The sequence below is a fragment of the Sus scrofa genome, chromosome 16, assembly GCF_000003025.6.
Source record: "Sus scrofa isolate TJ Tabasco breed Duroc chromosome 16, Sscrofa11.1, whole genome shotgun sequence".
Lineage (NCBI taxonomy): Eukaryota > Metazoa > Chordata > Mammalia > Artiodactyla > Suidae > Sus > Sus scrofa.
In genome coordinates, this window is record NC_010458.4 from 21,375,301 (window position 1) to 21,390,343 (window position 15,043).

At 43.3% G+C, this 15,043-nt stretch overlaps 1 protein-coding gene across 1 annotated transcript in view; it reads right to left on the reverse strand.

The window, feature by feature from the left end:
* UGT3A2 (UDP glycosyltransferase family 3 member A2) overlaps positions 1-15,043 on the reverse strand; it is a 45,466-nt gene that overhangs the window by 18,747 nt on the left and 11,676 nt on the right. The window contains 6 exon segments of the mRNA XM_021077096.1: positions 7,523-7,575; positions 12,730-12,879; positions 12,882-13,072; positions 14,601-14,604; positions 14,774-14,932; positions 14,935-15,011. Of these exon segments, the coding sequence (XP_020932755.1) occupies positions 12,797-12,879; positions 12,882-13,072; positions 14,601-14,604; positions 14,774-14,932; positions 14,935-15,011 (514 nt within the window). The 3' untranslated portion in view covers positions 7,523-7,575; positions 12,730-12,796.

Sequence of the window (15,043 nt, forward strand, 5' to 3'; positions counted from 1 at the left end):
TACAAAGCCACCACTGCGATCAAGACACAAAACATTTCCATCACCTGATGTACAGTCCGCCCTCCCACAGTCCATGGCCCCATGCAATCGTTAGTCTACTTTCTGTCAGAAGAGACCGGTTTACATTTTCATAAGGATTTCTAAACAGAGGCAGAAAATAGTGAGCAGAAATGCATGTGCATCTTCCAGTGAAAGTGAACAGAAGGACATCGGCGGGGTGGTGGGGGGTAGTGCTGGGGGAAGCCTTCAAAGAACTGGTGGCCACCCAACAATCCCCCCAAGACTGCGCGTGGCCTCAGGCCTCCTTCAGCTTCCTTGCCCCACACAGCACCTGACCACCAGGTCCAGCAGCTTCCCACAGAGCCACACGGTGCCCAGGGTGACCACCAGCAGGAACAAGAGGATGCCCAGCAGGTCTGCTCATACCACAGCTGCTGGAAGGCGTGGAGCTTGAGGTGCCCTGAACTCCCCATCTGGAGGATGTATTTGGTCCAGCCTACCAGCTGCTGGGCAGGAGTCAGAGGGTGGGCGCCTGATGATGCATCCTTTACACAGCCTCGGCCATTGTGATGAGAAAGGGAGAGAAGTGGGCCTTTAAAGGCATCAAAGGTCTCCAGCCCATATATTACTCTTGTACCTCTCATAATGTACTACCAAAATAAAGGCTTTTTTAAAAATCTAACCCTAATTTCATTTGTATGCAACAATTATATTGCTGGCTAATATTTCAGGTACTCTTCTGCTAGGCAGACAGATGCTAAACACAATAATAACTAAAATTTATAGTATGTTGGAGTTTCCGTCATGGTGCAGCAGAAATGAATCCGACTAGGAACCATGAGGTTTTGGGTTCAATCCCTGGCCTCACTCAGTGGGTTAAGGATATGGCATTGTCATGAGCTGTGGTGTAGGTCACAGATGCAGCTCGGATCTGGCGTTGCTGGGGCTGTGGCTGTGGCCGGCAGCTGTAGCTCCGATTGGACTCCTAGCCTGGGAACTTCCATATGCCACGTGTGCGGCCCTAAAAAGACAAAAGACAAAAAAATAAAATAAGATAAAATAAAATAAAATAAAAATTATAGTATTTTAATGGCAAATGCTACTAAGGAAATCACACAAAGAAGGAGATGTGAAGGTCAGGTGTGAGGAGTACTGCAATTTTTGATGGCATTATTCAAATATCTCTAAAATTTATGAATATCAGAGAAGGAGCATAGTATTTGATGGCATTAAATAGTTATTATTCTTTTTGAGGCATCACAATGTTACTATGTTTATTTATTTTATTTTTTTCTTTTATGGCCATGCCTGCAGCATACAGAAGTTCACAGGCTAAGGGTTGAATCGGAGCTGCAGCTGCTGGCCTATGCCTCAGCTATAGCAACACCAGATCCGAACTGTATCTGTGACATATGCCACAACTTGTGGCAAAGCCAGATCCTTAACCCACTGAGCAAGGCCAGAGGTCAAAACCGCATTCTCACGGACTATGTCAAATTCTTAACCCACTGAGCCACAGTGGAACTCCTATTATGGGTATTAAAGGAGATACCTTGGCTCCTCAGATACATTCTGGAACATAGATGAAATATTATGTCTTGGATTTGCTTCAGAATAATTTGAGGCAGGGGATGAAAGTGGGTGGGAATATAAAGGAAAGAAAATTTTCCATTGAAGCTTGTTGGATGTGGGGAAGTTCTGCTTTTACGCATATTAGAAATTTGTCATTAAAAAGTTTTTTTTGGAGTTCCTGGAGTGGCTCAGTGGAAACTAATCTGACTAGGAACCATGAGGTTGCAGGTTCGATCCCTGGCCTTGCTCAGTGGGTTAAGGATCCGGCATTGCCGTGAGCTGTGGTATAGGTCACAGATGCAGCTTGGATCTCGAGTTGCTGTGGCTGTGGCGTGGCCAGCAGCTACAGCTCTGACTGGACCCCTAGCTTGGGAACCTCCATGTGCCATGGGATTGGCCCTAAAAAAAAAAAAAAAAAAAAAAAAAGACAAAAAAACCCATTTAGACACAAATTCTTCTGTAAAATGAAGGAATAAGATTGGATTTAAAAAAAAAAAAGTTTTTTTTAAACCCTCCCACTATGATTTTAATTTTCCTTGTTTCAGTTTCTGAGGTCACATCATTAGATGCATATACCTTTACAATAAAAGTATCAGGTACCACACATTCCCAGAGAAATAATTAACCTTCATTGTGAAAGTACCAATTTTGTCTCTAGTAAAGCTTTTCACCTCAAGTCTATTCATCTGATGTTATTCCTAATTATTCAGGTCTTATTTGCCACTAGCATTGCATGACCTACCTTTTCCTATCCTTTTACAGTCAACCCTCCTGTAACCTTATATTTTAGATGTACCTCTTGAAATGGCAATTGGCTTGATGCTGTTAAGTCTGCCAATCGTTGTACTTGAACTGGAGTATATGGGTTTACATTTATCACGTGTCTATTTCTCCCTCTCATTCTTTCTTTTCCTCTCCATTTTGCCTTCCTTTGGAGTGTGGAATATTTTTTCACCACTCTGTTTTTCTCCCTTATTGATTTCCCTCTTATTGCTTTTCTTCAAATAAGTTATCCCAGATTTACAGCATAGCTTTACAACTTGTCAAGGTCAAAAAATTAACCCATATCTATACCTACTTCTGGGCAACTTTAAGAACCCTAGAAGTTCCATTTACCCTCTCCTGACTTACATGTTATTTTTGTCACATATTTTGAGTCTATATTTTTAACCTCAGAAAACATTATTTTTTATTTTAATTGTATTATATAAATTACATATAATTTAATATTTTAATTATATGAATTACTAATATTTAAATATTATGTTTATCAATACTTGCCTAGATTTGCCGATACATTTTCTGTCTCTGCTCTTTATTGTTTTTCTTGCGTCTCTGACCTTCCTTATGGGATCACTTCTTCCTAAAGTATATCTTATAGTATTTGCTTTATTAAGACGTGGAGTTCCCATCCTGACTCAGAGGAGATGAATCTGACTAATATCCATGAGGACACAGGTTCAATCTCTGGTCTTGCTCAGTAGGTTAAGGATCCGGCATTGCCGTGAGCTGTGGTGTAAGTTGCAGACGTAGCTCAGATCTGGCATTGCTGTGGCTGTGGTGTAGGCCGGCAGCTATAGCTCCGATTTGACCCCTAGCCTGGGAACTTCCATATGCCACAGGTGTGGCCCTAAAAAGACAAAAAAAAAAAAAAAAAAAAAAAGAATCAGCTGGTAAGAATTCTCTCCTTTTGCCTCTGCTATGGTTTTATTTCATACTTATTATTAAAAGATAAATCAACAAGAGAGTGGCCAGATGGTGGAGTAGGAAGACCCTGAGCTCACCTTCTCCCACAGGTATACCAAAATTACAACTATTTACAGAGAAATTGTTGATGAAAAAGATTTGAAGACTAGTAGAAAAGCTCTTCTACAACCAAATATATAAAGAAGGAGCCCCTGAGTGGTAGAGATGCAGTGTGGTCAAGTCCCATACTCCCAGGTGGGCAACCTATAAACAGGAGGATAATTACAACTGCAGAGGTTCTTCCCCAAAAGCAAGGGGTCTGAGCCCCACATCAACTCCCTAGTCTGGGGGTCCTGAACTGGGAAGATGAGCCCTTAGAATGTTTGATTTCAAAGGCTAGCAGAGTTTACTTTGGGGAGAGCCAGAAGGCTGTGAGAATAGACTCCACTCTTAAAAGGTGCACATGCAAAATCTCACATACTACAGGTGCCAGGGCAGAAGTAGTAATTTGAGAGGATTCTGAGTCAGACTCACCTGATGATCTTGGAGAGTCTCCTGAAGAGGCAAGAAGCACCTGGAGCTCACCCTGGGGACATAGGTATTGGCAGCTCATCTACCACAAGGACACTAGTGCTGGCAAACACCACTTTGGACTCTTCTTTCTAGTTTATTAGTTCTAGAACCCAGCCCTACCCACCAGCCTATCAGGAATGCTGGGATGCCTGAGGCCAAGCAGCTAGCCTAAGGGGGCACAAGGTGCCATCCATGCCTACCCCATGAACCTATAGCTACAGGATCCAGCCATACCCACCAGAGATCCCAGGACCCAGACCTGATATCAGTGCACTAGCACTAGCCCAGGAACCCCAGACCCTGCCGCCAACTGATGAGACCAGGCCCCACCCACTAGCAAATTGACATCAACTCTGGGATTCCCAGGGCCCTGCAGTCAGAAACACTGGGACCTGGCTCCATCTACCACTGGGCCAGCTCTAGCCCCAGAACAAGCTTCATCTATGAGTGGGCAGACAACACCCCTCAGAAACCCCTGGACCCCAGGCCCACCCACCAGCAGATTGATACATCAACCTGAACTGCCCCCCGCCCAGAGCCCAACAGCCAGAGACCCCAGGACCCAGCTCTACCCACCAATGATCTAGTCACAATCCCACCCACCAGTTGGCTTACAACAGTTCCAGGACCACTGAAGTCCTGTAGCTGGCAATGTGAAGACCCAATTCACATACTATCAAGCCTGCACAAACCCCAGAACCCCATATATGTGGACAACTATATATAAACCTGGTGGTAACCACAAACCAAAAATCTGTAATACACACACAAAAAAGAGAAAGGAATCCAAAAATAACATTAAAGATAGTCATCAAATCACAAGGGAAGAGAGCAACAAAATAGAAGGGAACAAACAAGAACAAAAAAGCACAAAAACAAATTCTCAAAATTTAAAAAATATTTCTCCACACATTTCTACCCTATTTTCTCTCTCATTCCATACAAAAGCCAGCCTGTGGTGATAGCTTCTCAGGGATAAGTCTTTTTTTTTTCTTTTCTTTTCTCTTCTTTTCATATTACCCCTGCTCTGCTTAGCACCAAGGCAAATGGTCGCCCTCATCTCTTGTTCACCCTTAATGTGAGGATGGGACCTTTCCAAGGTATTTACTCCCGGCCGTCTCCACCAGCCAGTCTGCCAAATCCTATGTCCCACATTTGATGGGATCAGGAAATCCTCTTAAATCAAAATCTGCTTTCCTCTCTTTGCTTCCCAGGGCACCAACTTGCCTTTTGAATTTGGCCTAAAAATTACTTATTATCTTGTTAGTCCTTTGATGCTATTGAAGATTGTTTTGTTATATTTTATCCAGCTTCTTCAGTTTATTTTCTACTGGAAGGATAGTCTGCATAACCTAGTATATCAGTCAGAATTCAATATGAAGAGAAAAGCATAGGGAATTTTTTTACTGCTTCAATTATTTCAACTGAGAGAATTTAAAATAAAGACTTTCCACCAGATACTAGAACTTAATAAGCAAATGAGAGATATTGACACATTACAGAGTTAGCTACAGAAAGCAGCCACCACCCCTTGTGCTGAGGAACAAAGAGAAGAAGTGAGAATTACGAACATTTAGAATCTTGAGTGTGGGGGTTGTGCAAAGCTTGAAATGAAAGGGGAAGAAGGCCTTGCTTATCTGGTGTCGATGCTTTAAGAACTCCGAGAGGAAATCCACAGAGCTGATACCCAGACGTGGAAGGGGCAGTCACCAGCTCGCTAGTTCTAATATCTGTGAGGGGCCCAATGAATCTTTCTCCAGTAATTTGGAAGAGCTTCAATCAGAAAACCACTTCTGGTACTAAAACCATTACTGCCACCATGAAAAACCATAGCTGTGGTGTTGCTGGCTGAAGCAGGGAGCAAGCAGGATGGCCCCAATCCCTGCCTGTCCCTGCAACCTTCCAGTCTCCCACCAGAGTCCCCTGTTGGCAGAAGCCCAGAGGCAGGGAGTTGGGGATGCATTTGGCAGAGTCCCAGCATCACAAAGCAGCACAAAGAAAGGTGGGCTCGAAGTTTAGAAGTAACACTTCATATCTAGCCTGCCATTTCTGGAACCAGAAATCTAGCCAACTCACTTCTAGTAGCATAGCTACATTAGGAAAAAAACTGTCCATTATTTCCATTTTGGTGTCTGGAAAATGTAATTTTCATGGTTGTATTTGCATTTGAACATGATAGAAAGTCAAACACATTTTTATATTTTTAAAACTACTGAATAGTAAGATTATCAAGAGAAAAAAATCAGAGATCTGGTTAATAATTGGTCTTAGGAATCACTGCAGTCGATTTACATAATTTCTTAGTTTCTGTATCCCAGTCTATTTTGGGACCAGTTAATGAAGTCATTTACCACAACATCCATATATGCCATTTCACATTTAATCAAAAAGAATTTGTGAAGCAAAATATCCTAAACTTGCTCATTTTGGTAGGTATGAAATATGTCAGACACAAGTCTGTACAAATATTGTACACATATATTTAATTAATTTTTTAAATTATGGAGTCATTCATGTTCTCATTCATAACAGTGAATGATATAAATGTTCAGAGACAGACAGATGTAGATAATCTAATGACATGTAGAATTCTATAGCAAATAATGTGCAATACAGTCTCCTTCATGTATGCCCTTTATCTCTTGGTGATGGACCTAGGAGTTTGTATTGTCCAAACTTCTAGTGTCGTGTTTTCCTTCAGGGCCCAAATTTTCCCTGGTTGCTTTTTTTCTCCCCCCCCACCCTCCACCCCAGAATCCAAAAGGGGCCTCCCTTCCCCTTTACCCTCTCTCCTCTCAGAAATGAAGCATGTCCAAGATGGGGTAGCTTGTGTCCCTTTTCTGTTGCCAGCTTTGATCTACCAGGACTCTTTTTCAGGATTTTAAAACAGAACATAGATTTTCCTCTTTCTGGGTACAGTTTTAGCTCATCTCTGGGCCTGCTGTGGCCTTTTTCTCTTTTCTGTACTATTCTTCTGGATTCATTAGCTCTCCACAAAACTCTGTAGCAGGGGCTCAGGAGAGAGCTCTGCTAAAAGGTGATGTTTAGTTTTCCACTTATGGGAAGGTGTGGATTGTTTACTTGCTCATATCAGTAGATCTCTGTGGTGTAAATAGCTGTAGTTTGTAGAGGGCAAAGCTGGAGAAAAGTCCCTGCTCTCCCTGCGGCATCCTCCACTTCCTCAATCCTGATACTCACTCTAGCCGTTTACAAAATTTAGTGCCAGACAAAGGGGAGGAGACTAGCAAAGTGTGGGGTAGGTTTAATGAGGGAACAGTATGCATGAATGCTCAGGTTAAGTCTGGCCCCTATGAATGAGCCTAACATCCTTATTCTGCCACACACGTGAGGACATTTTGATGTTGCTATGTAACCCTTGTCACTAGCACAAAGACTTTTGCACAGTTTTCAGAGCTATGTTGACTCAAAAGAGAATCTATTTGCAAATCACAAGTTCTACAAAACTCTAAGTAAAGTGACTGTCATCCTTCTTAAACCACTAAGGCTTAGTGCCCACTCGGTTGTGGCAATAGTCCCTTGAGGGACAGTGGTCCTTCCTCTCTATACAGTCCTCGGAATCAACAGTCACAATTTCATTCTTCTCTTCTCATCCGCACGGGAATCCAGGCTGGGGCTCTGTGATGGAGTCCATTCCCTCCCTCTCTGTGCCTGTGGTCCCCATCACACTTACCAAGTCACCGAGGCCAACTCTGAGCCAGGGGCTTCCTCAGGTCCAGCCAGAGACTATAACCAAGAGACAAAAGTTATTATTTTATTATGTCCAAGATGTTTGCTGTTTTGCTGTATAACTATAGACCAAGATAAAATATCAAAACACAGAAAATCCTTCTTTGATGAGTCCAGCATTGTGGAGGATTTCACGGCCCTTTGCCATGTTCATCAAACACTACAGCTTGTTAACCCAACACCCACTTCCAGTTTTCTTTGTCCTCAAGAGCTGCCAGTGCAGAGATTTTCCCCAGCTTCCCTTGCAGCCTTAAGAGGTCAGGTGACAGAATTCTTGGGGAGAGGAAAGAAGCCTCTTGGCTGAGGGGAGGAGGGAAGATAATTCGGTGAAAATATTACTTTCCTGATCAAAAGGAATTATGTAGCTCATATTGCCCTTCTTTTTTGTTCTCCTTGGGACATGGACATGATATCTGGAGCTTGGCAGCCATGCTGCATCTATAAGGTAAAAAGGGAGGATTGTAAACCTGTTTTTCCTGACATTACAGAGCTACTGAACCAGTGCCATCAGTTGCCTATTTCCCTCCCATTCACTTCTCATGTAGGAAAAAGAATCCTCTTTTTGTGCAAGCCAATGACAAAATAGTGATTTTTCTCAATCATACCCAACAGAATACTTTGTAAGAATAATTTTTTTTATTTTTTATTTATTTTTTGTCTTTTTAGGGGAGTACCTGTGGCGTATGGAGGTTCCTGGGATAGGGGTAGAATTAGAGCTAAGCTGCTGGCCTACACCACAGTCACAGCAACGCGGGATCCAAACCGCATCTGCGACCTACACCATAGCTCATGGCAATGCCGAATCCTTAGCCCACTGAACAAGGCCAGGGATCGAACCTGCAACCTCATGGTTCCTAGTCGGATTTGTTTCTGCTGAGCCACGATGGGAACTCCCAAGAATAAATTTTTAATTGATTTTTAAAATGTCTCATCGTAAGTTCAAATTATTGAATAGGGTATCATTTCCAGTCACTGAAATTATGTGATTAAAAATAAAGTTACATCACTATACTAAATGCATACAGTGGGTTGTAAAGAGCTCAGCAGTTTGATACTTGTCATCATTCATTCTTAACACAGGTATTGAGCTGTTCATTTTCAGTGTAGAATTTTACATCATTCCATTTTCTTCTTGAATTTTTATTTCTATTTCACTTTCCCAGAGAATTTCTAATCTATGTATTTTTATGCTTGAAAGAATTGCATTGTGTATTATAACCTAAGCATCAAAAATATATCGTCAAATTAATATTTACAATTCTGATAATAATAAGGCTCTAAGTCTTAATATTTTTACTACATTATCATTCTTTGTTTCAGTACTTGCCTCGAACTGATCAAAGCTTCATAAACATATTTTAAATTTGATTAATAATCACCTAACACAAAATATAACATTTAATTGGAAACATATGATGAAATAAGGGGCTGTTTTTCAATTCTTCTAAAATTGTTTCATGTATCTGTAGATAAATGTTATCTACTTCTGGAATGAGACAGGTTTTGTGTGAAAAACTTCACATGAATAAGTAGTAGGAGGAGTTAGAATTTTGTTAGGAACTATCTTGAAAATGATACGGCTCCATTCTTTGAACACCTTCAGAACAATATGCCAAATGAATATGCTATACTCACAGCTATCTACCATCAAAAGTGACTTTTAAATGTCTAATAGCTGAAAAACTACAATTCATCGGGGATGTCGTTAAAGGATTACAAATCATCTGAATCGCAAAGGCTTTCTTGCTCAGTCATTAGATTTTGAACTGCTCATTTGGTAACTCTATTTTTCTACCTTGGGGTAATGCACCATGGAAATAATCATGGCAGGTGAAAGGAGTGTGTTTCTTCTGTAAAGTAAGAGTCAGGGAATTGTGAGAAGCGTTGCAGGAAAGAGCATCTGCCAACCAAACACCTTGTTAGGCAGACCAGTTTTAAGAAACTAGAGTACAAAACGGTAGACATGCATCACCTCCAAACTCTGCACCATGTAGCTCTTGGAACATCTTCATGTGCTCCTTATGGTCTAGGTGGCCCAGCCTGAAGGCTACTGGCTTAATCTGCTCTCCTGAGGCTTTCTGCCACTGTTTGCTAACTGATTTCCCAACAACAGTAACTCTCCTCTGAGATGATCTGAAGTTCATAAATGGTCACTAAAGGAGCATGGACTAGCAAGGCTAAGCTCAATAAAATTCCATGAGATCAAGTATAAAAGGGGAAAGGAATGAAATGAAACAACCTATTACTTGGGCTTTACCTCTGGCATTCTTTTCTGTTGTATTTGGTAGGCTTGCTCCATGTAAAATCTCCCTTAGTGGACAGATGGAGCTCAGCTGTTAACACTGGTGAGAAGGGAGGGGTCGTCACTGGGCGCGGGAACTCTCAGGGTCTCAGGTATAGTCCAGGGAGGTGGCCCTGCTCCCTGTATCCACAGCCCTCATTTGTGGAAACTCCCTTCCTTTGAACTTGTTCTAACACAAGGAGATCTCTCAAAATTCATCTTGGATTTTTAAGTCAGGAAAAAAACCAAAAAACATGGAGGACTGAATCACCTGTACAAGTGTCATCTGTTTATTACTCACTGTTATCTTGAGAGGAAATTTGAAGAAATTTGTTTAAAATCCACTTTGACAGATGTGTGTCTCTAAAGTCAGAATATTTCACTTGAGGACTTATAAAAAATTAATGATTAATTAATTTAAAGCCTAGCATGGAGAAAGGAGCCTCCCTGGGCCTTAGGGGAAACACACATGCACGTGCATACACACACACACTCACGCGCGTGCGTACACACGCGCACATAGTTTCCCAAGAGAATTCGTAGCCAATCCAAGTGCCCCCTGCATGTGTGTACATGGAATGACCCCAGGTGGGAGGGGTGCACCAGCCAGGACCACCCTGTGGTAGGGCAGGTTATTGACTATAAAGAGGTGCTCACAAGAGGGGCCAGTGAGAGCTCAAACCAGCCCATCTGCTCTCTAAGCCCAGTTTCCTGGCTGGAGGAGGCATTCGTCTCAAGAAGGCAACAGGTTTTATTGCTGTTGTCTTAATTTGCACAACGGCTCCCCTCTCCCTTGGTGTTGGCCCCCTAGTTGGGTGGATTAGACACATCTATCCCATTAAATGGCAGAAAGGAAAAGAAAGAACTTAGAAAGCATTATAGGAGTTCCCGTCGTGGCGCAATGGTTAACGAATCCGACTAGGAACCATGAGGTTGCGGGTTCGATCCCTGCCCTTGCTCAGTGGGTTAAGGATGCGGTGTTACCGTGAGCTGTGGTATAGGTCACAGACGCGGCTCAGATCTGGTGTTGCTGTGGCTCTGGCGTAGGCTGGCAGCTACAGCTCCAATTAGACCCCCAGCCTGGGAACCTTCATATGCCTCAGGAGCGGCTCAAGAAATGGCAAAAATACAAAAAAAAAAAAAAAAAAAAAAAAGGAAGCATTATACACGCTACATTGGTAAAAGATTACTTCTCCTATTTTGCATGTTCACTGCTCAGAAAGATCTGCTTTCCACCCACAGTGGGTATAAGGCTGTCCCTGAGGTCACTGAAAGTCACTGAGTCACTGGGTCACAGGTGAAACATAACATTCAGTCTAGCCCCTCCCTGTCTGCCTTCCACATGTGACCAAGGCTCTAGTTTCCACCCATTATCCACTGTCTTTATTATTTTTAACACCTCTTCCCCACTCCCAACCCTCCAATTACTTGGAGTGTAACTGACTCCTCAGCAGGGCAGTCAGGGCTGGAGAACATCTCTTAGATATTTTACGCAGCTAGAAGTGCTCACGCGACTCAGGTCTGTCAGTGAGATTTAACTGGAAGTCTTTGAGTAGCTGGAGTGTCTTAAAATCTTTTTCTTTTTTTTTTTTAATTTTTTTTTTATTTTTAGGGCTGCACCTGCAGCATATGAAAGTTTCCAGGCTAGGGAACTTAGTCATATCTGAGCTACAGCTGTCAGTCTACGCCATAACCACAACAATGTGGGATCTGAGCTGCATCTGCAACCTATACCACAGCTCACAGCAATGCCGGATCCGTAACCCACTGAGTGAGGCCAGGGATCGAACCAGCATCCTCATGGATACTAGTCAGATTCGTTTCCACTGCTCCACAATGGGAACTCCCTGGAAAATCTTTTTAAAGAGGCTTACTCAGCTGGCATGGACCTGCTTTCTCTTTTTCCTTAAGTTTCTCTTTTCTTGCCTGATATTCCAATGTGCTGACAGGATCTAAAATGGCCACCCTGAAAATCAGGCTGACCTTGAGGATGAAACTACCCACTAAGGAAGGCAGATGAACCAGAAAAGAGTCTGGACTAATGATTACATCATGGAGCTGCCACGCCAGCCCTGGACTGCCTGCCTACCTGCACATTTGCTTTACATGAGAAGAAGAAATAAGAAAAGGTGTTCTAGGCTGTTTCAGTCACTTTTTCTGTTTTGTGACTATCAAGCAAATGCAATTCCCAACAGTATCCCAAGTGTAGAAAGGTTCAACTATGGAGAGGCACAAAACAGCCATAGTCTAAAAAGAAATTATCTTCTTTTTCATGACGTCATTTTTAATAGGAAAATTGAGAAGACAGCTCACAGCTATGAAAAGTGGAGGCCAAGGACCCTTCAGCCCATGACCAACCTCCAGCCTCCAGGCCTGAACTGCAAGGAAGGAGTGCTTAGCAGGACCGAAGCAGGGTCTAGAGACACGGACACAGGCAAGGCTGTGTCTGGCCCTGAATGCACATGCCGGGGACAGGGTTCCTGAGCTTTGCCAGCAGTTTGAAGAAGAAACAAACAGAAGACAAAGAATTCGCAAAGCACTTGCCTTGGGTCATGGTTATTCCATGACAAGTGGCAGAGGAAGAGTGAAGGAAGGAGGCTGAGAAGATACCAGACACCCGGCATGGAGGCTGGAATGGTTCAGACTCAGGGCCTTGAAGAAGAGCATGGTAAGGAAGGCGGCTTCAAGACCTCAGATCTGAGGGTCCCTGTCCAAATCACCTGGGGGCAGAATCACAGAATAGCCCTTGCTGACTGGCAGGAACGAAGGCCACAAGTGCTCAGTAAAGAATTCCAATTGTGGGAAGAAGCCAGTGAGCAGGAATTTGTAGCAAAATTCACAGTGGATGTGAAGAACAGGATTGGACACACCTGTTGGGAGAGGCCAAGAAATGGTGACGCTGCCCAAACACTCTGCTTTCCAAGGCTCCACATGGCCTCAGGCCTCCTTCAGTTTCCTGGCCCCACACAGCCACCTGGCCACCAGGCCCAGTAGCTTCCCACAGAGCCACATGGTGCCAGGGTGACCACCAGCAGGAACAAGAGGACGCCCAGCAGGTACTGCTCATGCCATGGCTGCTGGAAGGTGTGGGACTTGAAGTGCCCTGCATCCCCCATCTGGAGGATATGTTTGGTCCAGCCCACCAGCCTCTAGGCAGGAGTCAGGGGGTGGGTGCGCCTGAAGATGCTATCAGCCACCGCAGCAGGTTTGTACCTGTTGGCAGAGTCAGGGGCAGGGGTCACTCAAGAGGTCTCAGAAGTCTTAGAGACTTTGTGTCACACACACACTTCCCACCTTATGCACAAAGGGCTCCATTTCAAGGAATATTATTGGCCTGGCCTTGCCACTGTCTAGTTGGGTTCCTTTTAAAAGTTCAAGTTGATTCCTGTATGCAAAGATCCATGCTTGACGCTGGAAGGGCTATAGTAAAAAAAAAATGACAAAGTCTTCAAGAACTAATCTCTACCCCAAGGAGGCTTGTGGTATACTACAAGAAACTATTGCATTTATTGAGCACCTACTTTGTGCTGGTGTCTGGGCTAAATAATGAATGTGACTCTAGGGAGTGCCCAAGAATTTGCCCACATTTTCCTGCCCCTCAGAGTATCGTGTTGAACAGTGCTGGCTTCATGACCTATGGCCTGCATATTTGCAGAGGCCCTTAGATGAGCCTGTACTTGACTTAATTCTCTGCTAGCACCTTCTTGAAATCCCTAAATCTTATGACAAGAGGCTCCACTTTTCCATTTCACACCAGGGGAGATGAATTATGTAGCTAGCCCTGATGTAAGTTTCTGCAGGCCACCTCAGCCCAGAAGACTCCTTCACAGGGGCCAGTGGCTCATGGACGTTTGGAATCTAGGTCTTTCAAAATCCAGTGAAGTTACAAACCCATTCATTAGAAAATGAGTATTTTCAATACACAAGATACCAAATACATATGCAGTTTCTGGGTTTTTCGACCCCCAGAACTTAACAACTTTGGGGCTAAAAATTGCACGCTATATGGTTGTTATTCAGTCATCTAACAAGAACTACTTGCAATGATGTGCAGTAATACTAAGTCTCGAGATAGGATTCAGGTTTGTGTCCTGGGAACTCCAAGTTTTCAGGCCTTCTTCATTATAAGAAAGAAAATACATTGTTTCTCTTCACACGAGATCTGTGTTGGTTGGGAAGTTAATCTTAAGAGATCAGTGGGCCTCTATGTATTGACTTACTTAATAAGAGAAATCCACTCAAATTTATTTTGTGGCAGGCCTTTATTGGACCCTTGGAAGATAGCACACTAGAGACATGGGTGGTTGTCCTAGGAGAGCTTACTCTCTACTTTCTACTGTGGGAGACAGACAATAAATTAAAACACAAAGAAATGGGGGCAATTACAGACCCTGAGATGTATTAAGAAAAAAATATTAGGATTGGGGTGAAAGGGAGGGGGGTCTTGGGGCCAACAGAGGAAAACAGTCTCTCTCTGAGCAGGTGACACTGGGATGAGTCCCCAGTGTCATGAAGGAGCCAACCCTGTGAAGAGAAGGGACAGAGTGTCCTAAGGAGGAGCACAAAGGTCCTGAGGTAGGGAAGCCTGTGGGATATTGGGAACAGAAAGGCAACCTCCTGCCTCAGTTGGAATTCTACTATGAGCACCTCCTAAAGAGAAGACCTCTCAAAGACCCCTGTTAGTAGCTCAGGTTTCTCATAACCAGCAGGTAGAAAATCATTCTCAGCATCTATCCTAAACTGCTCTAGTCCTCTGCTCAGAGGAAAAAAGTCAGCTTGTCTTAATAATAAGACATGTTATTCTGTGTCTTAGAGGTTTCGGCTTTTACTGCAAAAAAGACCCACATAGAGCCTATCATGTTTTATGTCTTCATTCGACCTAAGTAACCACAAGCCCAGAGAGCTGCACACCACTTTCTTCCATGACTTCTTTCATCTTCAGAGCTAATGTCTCAACCTTGATCTGCTTTAACTGGAGAGAGACTCCAAATTTTCTGGTTTCAACCCAGATCAGGTTTTCAGGCTGGTCAGCAAAGAACGGAATCTCCACCATGGGCATGCCATGTTGGATGCCTCCATGACACTAGTCAACCCGCCATGGGTGACAGAAAGGCAGATGCGAGGGTAAGTTGTTGCAAATAAAAAAAAGAGCAGAACATTTCAGGATAAAACTTTCAGAATACC